Source organism: Phyllobates terribilis, unplaced genomic scaffold (genome assembly GCF_046119375.1).
Source record: "Phyllobates terribilis strain yellow unplaced genomic scaffold, ASM4611937v1 Scaffold_335__1_contigs__length_2066515, whole genome shotgun sequence".
NCBI lineage: Eukaryota > Metazoa > Chordata > Amphibia > Anura > Dendrobatidae > Phyllobates > Phyllobates terribilis.
The window spans coordinates 650,422-661,516 of NW_027363095.1; the positions used below are offsets into that span (position 1 = coordinate 650,422).

Below are 11,095 nucleotides of genomic sequence, written 5' to 3' on the forward strand. Positions count from 1 at the left end.
TTATAGAACTTCGCGGCTCCTTTCCAATTAGGAGTCTATCCTGCCTGGCTTATTTCCAGCTCAGGTCATTTATAAATTCTAACATATTTCTAGTATAAAGGATGAACTCACTCTGTTTGAACCCTTAATCACTCAAGTAGGTCCTTGTACTAAGCTTCTATCTTGCATACACAAAGCAACACAAATGGATACCAGCAATGACCCTCTACCCTTTACTAGGGTTGTGAGAAGGAATTGTGTCGTCAAATTTCAGAGAAGGATAGGCAAAAAACATTCATACTCTCCCACAAAGTATCTATTACTTGCCGTGCTCAGGAGAAAAACGATAAGATTCTATCTAGATGGTACCATTGTCACACTATGCTACGTAGCATCTTCGGACTTGTGCTGGCGGTGTGGTGGTGCAGACTGGTCTGTATTACATATATGGCGGAAATGCCCATCATCATCGGATTCGGTGGACTACGTTGGACCACCTGCATGCTTTTTTTGGGGGGGGTTAATAAATTAGTGAACCAGGAAAAGTGTTGGGGAGTGTTTATTCAAATTAAGTATTTTTTCGTGGGTGTTTTTATTTTTGATTACTGGGTCAGTAATGGGGTTGTCTGATAGACACCTCTCCATTACTATCACCAGGGTTTGATGCCAGCTGTGAGTTTTGACAATCCACAGCTGACATTAACCCCAAGATACTTTACATCAATTGTCAATGCATCTGGGCAATAGGGAAGAGCAAAGGCAAAAATCCATAATTGGGGCATCTCATGTGATGGGCCACTTCTGGGGTGGCTATGAGCTGGTATTTTTAGGCTGGGGAGGGCCCAATAACCAGGGACCTTCCCAACTTGATAATATCAGCTCTCAGCTGTCTCCTTTACCTTTGCTGGTTACAAAAAAATAGGGGGACCCCATGTTGTTTTTTTTAAATTATTTATTAGGTTAAACAAGGCTCAACTCCCTTTAGTTCCAGATGAAAGGCTCTAAAGGATGCAAATTTATAATATATAGGGGGTTGTGAAATGATATATCTGCAGGACATCTATCTGTTATCTATCATATCTCTAATATCTTTCTATCGATATCTGTATATAAGATTCTTTTCTTCATTTTGTAAACCAGCTTTAAGCTGCATAGAGGATTATAGTCAGTAAAAGACGATGTTAATAACGCATTGTATATGGATGCAGGCGAGAAAAAGATCTCACACTCGCATGATACTTGTCCAATTATTCGGGATGAAAATCAGAGCGATTTATAATCCGCTGATGTGAACGAAGCATTAGCCGGACTCTTCTGAATATAGTCTATCAAGGTAACTGGTGATAATCACCTCATGTGTCGTCTATTTGTCTCCAAGCAGAGAAAATCCCACGTTACATCCTCACATAAAACTGTAGAAAAGGCGGCGCGGGGTAATTGTGCCAGTAGTGAGGGGCAAATAATGCCGGAAATGTCACTGACTGCGGAGACGTCTCCATGTAGCGTCTTCACTCTGGATATCACTGTACAGGAGCCGCACAGTTCACACTGTGCATCCACTGAGGCCCCTGATCATGTGACCCCTGACTCCTCCCCTCCTGTGACCTCATCACAGCTCCTGTGCGCACAGAGCAGCCATATATGTGGTGGCGGCTCTGCAGGTGGAGGTATGTGGAGACCCCCATTACTGGGCGCAGGGGGCATTAACCCCTTCAGCACGGAGACTCTTTTGGGGTCTCTGTGTGGTGTGAACAGTGAGGTAACAGCTGTGGACAGAATGCGGCTTAGCTGGTTCCCGTCCACATTAGATCCATTCAGACGACTGCAGGATGAAGGACAGAAGCCCAGAGAAGTCCTCACACAACGCCATTATTTCTCTCCTAGTTCCAGCACAGTAATGTAGATAGTAGTGATAACCGTCCACACATAGGGGACGATCCAGGACCTCAAATAACATTAAAACTTTTATTCCTTCATTTTATAACCTTGTGTCACAATAATGATTGGACGTCATCAGAACATTGGAGGAAAGAATCCAGAGAGAATTAAGGTGGAGGTGACGCGTTTCGGAGTGATACTTCTTACCCAGAACCAAAGGTAAGAATGAAACCCAAGCAGGATATACAAGTGGTGTTCAAAAGTCCTGCATAGGCGTGAAGAAAACTATATATTTCATACTTCTGCATCTCTACAGTGAAACTGGTGGAACATATATGTTTTTGTAATCCCTCATTGTATGCCATACTCATTTTTGAATGTCCGAAGTGTATAAATTGTTATGGTATGCGCATTTTTGATAATTTTTTTTACAGCATAACCATACCTACACCAGTACAGTGTGTAGAATGGTGAACAGGTTTCTAAGTTCATTAACTTCCAATGCAAGTTCACACAGACTTAAATTTTACTTTTTAAGATTTATTATATTTTATTTAATTCAGAGTCCTGAAAAGGGCCTTTTGAGTGCATCTTTAGCTTCTAATACTTTATTGGCCAGCCTTTGCTCTTGAGCACCAACTTGCATCTCTGTGGCATTGAGTGAACAAGCTTCTGCAGATGTTCAAGAGTGATGATGTGGTTCCAGGCCTGTATCAGAGACTCAATCAACTCTCTTGGTCCTTGGCTGTTTTTTAGATATCTCTATTGATACCTTGTGCCACAAATTTTCAATTGGATTGAGGTCCGGGGACTAGGCTGGCCAGTCAATAGTAGCCACCTTGTTCTTTTTTTTCCATTCCGTTACTGTCTTAGCTCTGTGACAAGGAGCATTATCATCCTGGAAGATATAATCCCCTGAAAACAGGTGTTGAGCAGAAGGCAGCATTTTCTTATTAAGGATGTCTATGTATTTTTTTGCATTAACCATACCCTCCACAATATGAAGCCTTCCAACACCACTGGCATCCATACAGCCCCAGACCATTACTTTCATCGGATGTTTCACAGAGAAGCTCAAACACTCTGGCTTGTACTCTTCATGTGGAAACCTTCTCACATAAGACTTGCCATCATTTCCTAAAATGCAAAAAGTGCTTTCATCACTAAATAGCACTTTTTCCCACTCCTCCTTCCTCCATTTTGAATATTTCAACGCCCACAGTTCTTGCCTTTGTCTTTGTATGGCTGTCATCAATGGCTTCTTTCGGGCCTTGCACCCTCTCAATCCTGCTTTCAAACATCTCTTCCTAACAGTTGATGTTGATACCTCAATATTGCACTTTTCTTGCCATTCTCGCAGAAGCTGAGCAGAGGTGAGCTTTCGATTGGCAAGGGATGTTCTTATCAGTACTCTATCCTCCCTTTTAGTTGACTTTCTGGGCTGACTAGATCTGGGCCTGTCCTGGGTAATTCCAAGCTGCTTATGTTTCTGCAAAATTCTTACGACTGTACTCTGATTACAGCCGACCTTCCTTGCGATCTGGGGGCCAGTATAACCCTCTTCATGTAGCACCACAACTCGCACACGATCCTCCGCTGACAAAAATCTGAAGGCTCCCATCATAAAGCTCTACAGTATGATTCACTAGATAGACCAACAGATAAAACAAACAAAGCAGCGGATGTGATGCAATGTAATGGAATGTGATTGGCTGCCATATCCAGGTTATGATTGGTCACAAGAACCTCATCTGTGATTGGCTAATTTTGAATCTGAAGCTGTACAATATTTAGTTGTGCTTTCAATTCCCATATTGTTGCAATAATTTCAGGCAAAACTGCTTCAAAAGCTAAAAATATTACAGGGAGAGAATGCAAAATTGAATTCTGAACAAAACCATATATAATATGTCCTATTAGCATCGAAGATATTTGACAGAAAATGTTTAAAACTTGAAAAATTTATTTATCCTATGCCTATGCAGGACTTTTGAACACCACTGTAAATGTCTCTGGAGCAGCCGCTCCTGTGCACAGGATGAATGGCGGCATTAATAGATGTAATAGATGTGATACAAAGAAAGACAACGCTGAAACATAATCATCTTACAGTCATCACAATATGGCCCCTTCACCGGTCTGGTAATGTAAGATCAGATCCGTCCTTCTCTTTATACCCTCCGGTACGATGGATTTACCCTCAGTGTCCAGGAAGCTTCACGGTTCAGCAATGCTCCTCCGCCATCTCCCCTCCACCTGAACGATTTACCCTTTCAATGCCACAAAACTGAAAGTTCTTGAAGTCACCGTTGTGTTCTCTTAGGAAATGTGTGGAAACATTGGAGGGGTTAATGGCCGCGGGATTAGTGGGGTCTCCTATGTGCTCATTAATTCTCTGCCTTATTTACGGGAGGTGCAGCCGACATATCTGACATTACACTCCAGACACTGAATACAATATACTACAAATTCACTGCTGCAGGTGATGCATTGTGTAATGAAATGTTTTATTTAATGTGATTAAATCTATTTCTTGTGTTCGGCATATTTACATGGTGGACATTTATCAATGCCGCATTTGTGAAAACCCAGAGGTGTAAGCCAGGTTCTCGTTATGTGTTTCTCTTGCGATTAAACTAGGAGACAGGAGTTGTGAAAGGGTCGGGCCGAGAACAAACAACCATCTCGTAATAACCATCAAACCACCATCTCGTGAGAAACTTATTCAGCTGCAGATTCCGAGGAAGAAACTGCTGGTCTTCTGTGGCCAAAAATATATAGGTTTTATTACTAAGTGTAAAGAAGAAAACTAAATACTGTAAAATAATAAACCTCCTCATTGTCTCCAGTAATGTATTATTACACAGGGTTTTTATGATGTTACATCGGCTCATCTTCTTCTCATTCAGGTCTCTACAACATCAGATCCTCTCAGTGAAGATCTTCTATAGAAGAGAATTTTCATGATTTACCAAAGATGGATATGGACAGAGACAAGATGGCAGAGAAAATATTATACCTCACCCTAGAGATCCTCTTCCGACTTACTGGAGAGGTGAGAGATTCTGATGATGTCACATTACATCATTCTTATCTATGGGAATAACAGATGGACAGAACTGGAGAGGTGAGGACTCTGGAAATGTCTGGAGTGAGATTTATTAATGTGTCTCTCCATAACCAGGATTACACAGTAGTGAAGAAGACCTCTAGTGAGCACTGTCAGGTCCCTGTGTCTGAGGGATGGGGAAGATCCCTGAGTCCAAACACAGGATATCCACCTCACCCCCTGGTACATGAGGACATCAATGACCAGAAGATCCTAGAACTCACCTACAAGATGATTGAGCTGCTGACTGGAGAGGTGACACTGCTGGGAAATTATACAGTAACGCTATGAAGGGATCGGGGGGTGACAGTATCATTGTATGTGTCAGGTTCCTATAAGGTGTCAGGATGTCGCTGTCTATTTCTCCATGGAGGAGTGGGAGTATTTAGAAGGACACAAAGATCTGTACAAGGACGTCATGATGGATGGTAATAGACAAGATTAAATACACACGATCTGTAATTATCTGTATGTAAAGAATGAATTCAGTCCCTGTATGTGTTTCCTCCAGATGTATCCAGTAAGAGGACAACACCAGAGAGATGTCCCCGTCCTCTTCTTCCACAGGACTGTAAACAAGAAGACCCCAATGTTCCTCAGGATCATCAGGTACATGGAGAGAAGGTATCATGAGATCTCACCTATAATGTATAAATGGTTGTGAAGGTCTTGTGTGAGAACTTTGGAGATGGATTAGAGCTGATCATAGATCGGACTTCTCCTTCTGTCTGTGACTTTTACAATATTTGTTTCAGGGTGAAGATCTGACCCATATTAATACTACAGAGACATATGTGAGGGGTGATGAGCGGTGTAAAGAGGAGATTCCTACATATGACTACCCAGGTGAGTAGTAACCACTAAATGCAGAGAAGTCACAGATTCTTCTCAGTCACCGGCTGTGGCTGCTTTATCGGTGGTGTAGTCCAGTTGTATCACAATCGTGTGATCACCATTTTACCGCTAGACCACAACATTCTCCTCCATCCGAAAATGTTCAAATTACTTTGTGAATTGGGAAAGCCCTTTTCTAGAGAACTTACAACCTGGAGGATCCACCTACCCCCTGGGATTAGAAGATGCTGACCGTTACCTGCCCACATCTGTAAGTAAAATACAAAGCCAAATGACAGCGTATGTAGAATATGCTGACATGTTAGAAAATCGTCTAACGCAAAACAACCCTTTTTCCTAAAAGATAATCTTTAATAATCACAACATGACACATACAACATGAAAAAAGTGCCCATAAAAAAGTGACTTAGTGCAGGTAGTTTTTTTTTAGATACTAACCCTATGCGGTCCCTTCCCCCACACCCCCGCCAGAGGCGATAAACAGATTTTTTTTGCCACTGGATATGCAATATATTAGTGTGAGGTTTCAATTTGAAAAAACCTTAAATGCATAAATCACTTTGCAGAGAGAGAGCTCTCTGCAGGATGACTGGATCTAAAAAAAACCTACCTGCACTAAATCACTTTTTTTATGGGCACTTTTTTCATGTTGTATGTGTCATGTTGTGATTATTAAAGATTATCTTTTAGGAAAAAGGGTTGTTTTGCGTTTGATGTTAGACTATTTTGCCTTTATTTTCAATCAAGACCGTGTGATCTACGTTAGAAAATCACTTGAAGAAAAATTATAATGGCCTCTAAGAGAAAGTGGAGGGTAATGATGCTGTTGGCTTCCTAGATCCCTGATATCTTATTGGATGAATCTACCTTCTCTCCTTTCTGTGCTGCTGAATGTGCTCATATGGTCCCTACAAGACCAGTGGTCCAGTCTTTCTGGCCAAACGTCACTTTTATGATCGACAACATTAAATGTGCAGTGAGGCCAAGTGTGAATTTCTGTACTATAACAGCAGAGTTTCCCTTTATCCTGACTTTTCAGTTTCTTTTAAAACCAACTAACTTCAAACAGGATTGTGATAAACTATACAGAAAGCATTACACCTGTGCCATGATATATCTCTAAGCTGTGCGTGGCTGATGGCTGTAATATACATTTATTCACGTCTGCAGGAGATGTGCTGGCATGGCTCCAGCCCTGGTTTCATGAATTTGCTCAACGTCATAAATTACATTATGCTTTCAATCCTAAGGAATACAGATTACTGCACAATCTCTCCTGAAATGGAGGCGCTAATAGTTTCTCTACTCTTATAGTCAGGACTCATAGTAGCTCCAATGGTCCACCATAAATGAGTTTAACTCCCATTTAGTGTTGGAGCTCTCCCCTCATACATAAGTTCTTATTGGAGATGTAGCATATTTTTTTTTATTCTATTTGTTTACAGTTTCTCGTTTTGTATAATTTGGGGTGGGATTGTCCTGCCTCACTTATGTGAGTCTGCAACTCCCTGGTAGTCTTTAAAAGAAGGTCTCCATTGTCTCTTCCAAATGCCCAAGGTCTAACTTTACAGGCTGTTCTGTGCTGTGAGATGGGAAGAAGAATAGTCTGGTAGCCGGGTCAGAACCAGGAGGGCAGAGAAAATACAAAATTAGAAGACACAAGAGTAGTCAGTAAACGGGCCGGGGTCACAATAGGAAGCAAACACACAAGCCGGGAGCTGAGCACAGAGGACTGAACCAGAGGAGAACAAGGCTGGATCTGGCAGATTCCGGCAATATGCTTCCAGCTTTAGTAGGGTGCTGTGCTTTCCAAATTGGCTGAAGCCGGGAGCAGATTACTCCAGCTGGACAGCACACACCCATACTGCCAGACTGGATGGTACTACAGGTCCCAGGCACCTTGACCAGAGCCTGCACCGCCCAGGGCTTCTGGTTCCGACGTCTCTTCCATCACCATCGCCGCCTGCAGAATGAATAAGGCGGCTCCTGGTTACAGAAGCAGACGTTGCAGGAGTAGTTCCCAAAGGAGATGGGACACACCATTTACAGAAGCCCTAATATGACAAAATGTCAGAAAACCAGAGCAGTAGAAATCCCCACAAGGTGACTCCATTTTGGAAATTGTAACCATCAGTGAATTAATCTATAGGAGTAGTGACTATTTTGACTCCACATTCTCTTTCTGTAAATTAGCACGCAGTGGATGTTAGAGAGTGAAAATTGCACATTTGCCATTTTATTACCCAACACATTGTGCCCAGATTGTGCTCCAGGAGACATACACCGTAAATTAAGTGGGTTCTTCTCACTATAGTAATGCCAAATACATGGATGATAAATGTGGTTTGGACACACTGCAAGGCTCAGAAGTGAGGGGAGATCTAACTTTGGGAGAGCGGATTTTGCTGGATTGGTTTATGGAAGCCATGTTGCTTTTCAAGAGCCTTTGAGCCACTAATAATGTGGAAACCTCTGTTTTTCCATTGACAGATGATGGACCTGAGTGGGGACTTGTTTTTTGTGAGATGAGTAGAAGTTTTTATTGGTATTATTTTCGCCTACATAACATTGTTTGGTGGCTTTTTATTCCATATTTGGGAGGCAGAATGAACAATCAGTTGGACACCACACTCCACTGGTTCATGCTATGAGGTTTTCTATTAGACTGTGAACTGTCATTGTCTTGGTGAATAATTCAGTTTTCTACATAACTTGCAATTTTTACAGACAGTTTAAGTAGAAATGCTCAAAAATATAAAACTCAAGGATATTTTATTCAAAAGTAATAATTGGTTTTATTCTTGGCAGATGACTGTACCAGGAGATCAGAGGGACAGCTGACATCTTCAATTTTTAAATCAGATGATCTTGAGATCACACAGGATACAATTGAAGTGAATGCCATTATTCCAGATATACCATCATCCCTTCACAGCAAAGATTTGTCATCTGATCCTATGAAACAGGTCCTGTCTTCTGATTCATTACCAACTACTAAGGAAAATCAAAGTCACAGAATAAGCATTAAAAAACTAACTGCTCCTAAAGCAAAGAAGCCATTATCACATTCAGAATATGGAAATAGTTTTCCCCTTGAAAAATCTTTTCTTAAACATCAAAAAATCCACACAGAAGAGAATAGATGTTCTTTTTCCAAGTGTAGGAAAAGTCTTAACCAGAAATCAGATCTTGTTAGTCACCTGAGAACCCACACAGTTGCGAAGCCATTTTCTTGTTCAGAATGTGGAAAATGTTTTTTATGGAAATCATATTTAGTTAGTCACCAGAGAAGTCACACATGTGAGAAGCCTTTTTCCTGTTCAGAATGTGGGAAATGTTTTAAACAGAAATCAGATCTTGTTATTCACCAGAGAATTCACACAGGAGAGAAGCCATTTTCTTGTTCAGAATGTGGGAAATGTTTTAACCGGAAATCTGTTTTTGTTAGTCACCAGAGAAACCACACAGGGGAGAAGACTTTTTCCTGTTCAGAATGTGGGAAATATTTTAACCATAAATGGAATCTTATTTTACACCAAAGAACTCACACAGGGGAGAAGCCGTATTCATGTTCAGAATGTGGGAAATGTTTTAACCAGAAATCAGATTTGATTAAGCACCAGAGAACCCACACAGGGGAGAAGCCTTTTTCCTGTTCAGAATGTGGGAAATGTTTTAACCAGAAATCAGGTTTGGTTAACCACCATAGAACCCACACAGGGGAGAAGCCTTTTTCCTGTTCAGAATGTGGAAAATGTTTTGTGAAGAGATCCTCTCTTCTTAATCACCAGAGCAGTCACGCAGGAGAGAAGCCTTTTTCATGTTCTTAATGTGGGAAATGTTTTACACTATAATCAACTCTTAATAAACATCAGCTTAATAAACATCAGAGTGTCACCATTCCTCCGCTCAGAGTGTCTTGGATGCTGTGACTGACACCTCAGTCGTCCATTCTGGTGCAGGGGTGTGCTCAGCTGTCGATGCTTTGATGGACAGCTCAGCTGTCCAATCTGAGTCTGAGAGGTGCTGAGCTTCTTTCAGGTGTTCCCTGTTCCAGGTGATTACCCAGTTACTTAGCTGAGCTGTCATTCTCAGACCTCTGCCAGACTTACCATCTGCTCAGTGGTTTGTCTTGTATTTCAATGCTCTGATTGTTTATCCTTTGCTGTCTGACCTTGGACGTAGTTCTGACAATTTCTTTGTCTAACCTATTTGCTCTGATCCGCTATCTTCCTGGTATTATGACCTCAGATCATGACTTGACTTCACCTTTGTCTTTTCACTTTAGTTTTCTATGTGCTTTCTTGGTATCTGACCTCAGAATGTTTGACTACCGTGTCTCACTGCCTGTCCATGAGTGACATTACGTCTGGCCGATACTTTTTTTTCCCCACCAATGGATCCAGTTTGTACACTCTGTGATCACGTGGCAAATTTGACCCAGATGGTCCAGGATCTGGCCCAAACCAGTAGTATGTGGAAAGGAAAGAAAAGTGGAAAATCCGTGCTGCTAGTAGATAACAGTAAATCCAGATCCACACTAGAATAATATATATATTTTTTTATTGTCTAAGCGTTTTGAAGTAGCATACTAGCGACTCATGACAAATAAACATATGCCAAGTGACAGAACGCAGCCATATACAGTATATACACTGGTGAATTTGAAAAAATGTGGAGCCAGAAAATAACACATGATATGTGAAAGTTCATCTTGGGCAGTTTAACATTGTAAATAATTTAAGACGAAATGATAAAAGATTTCAAAATATATAATTACATATTGTTTATAAGATGAATGAAGTTGAGAAAATAATAATAAAATGCATGTGATAAGTTTCATCCAAAAATAAATATAGCATGATGTAAAAATATCAGTAAGTAAGTCGGACTAGAAGTCACAGAATCAAAGTATCAAAATTTGTGTGAGTGATGTGATGTTGGCGTGCCACGGAGAAGAGTGAATGAACCAGAGGATTAAAAAAGAAGGGGGGTTGGGATGTATAGAACCTATTGATGAGCGAGCAATAAAATGGACGGGTGCTCATTGCTTGGGTCAGGCAAATCATAATGCTTGGGCGCTCGACCCGAGCAACGAGCCCAATGTAAGTCAATGGGAAACTCGAGTATTTTTCTGGCGGTCCCCCCCCCCCTCCCCCAGAGGTCTGGAGGGGGCCTAAAAATTGGTCAAATCGATGGGAACAGTGCTCAAATGATATGGGAACAGCATGAGCATCTCTGACTCCCGGGCCACTGCTGTGAACAATGTTGTCA

The 11,095-nt window shown here is 41.3% G+C and overlaps 1 protein-coding gene across 1 annotated transcript; it reads left to right on the forward strand.

The window, feature by feature from the left end:
• Positions 1–1,949: 1,949 nt before the first annotated feature.
• Positions 1,950–10,522, forward strand: LOC141221824 (uncharacterized). The gene is made up of 7 exons (XM_073666588.1): positions 1,950–2,076; positions 4,767–4,912; positions 5,042–5,221; positions 5,295–5,394; positions 5,478–5,575; positions 5,722–5,812; positions 8,630–10,522. The coding sequence occupies exons 2-7, from the start codon at positions 4,835–4,837 to the stop codon at positions 9,649–9,651; spliced, it is 1,569 nt and encodes a 522-aa protein (XP_073522689.1). The 5' UTR covers positions 1,950–2,076; positions 4,767–4,834; the 3' UTR covers positions 9,652–10,522.
• The last annotated feature ends 573 nt before the right edge of the window (positions 10,523–11,095 follow it).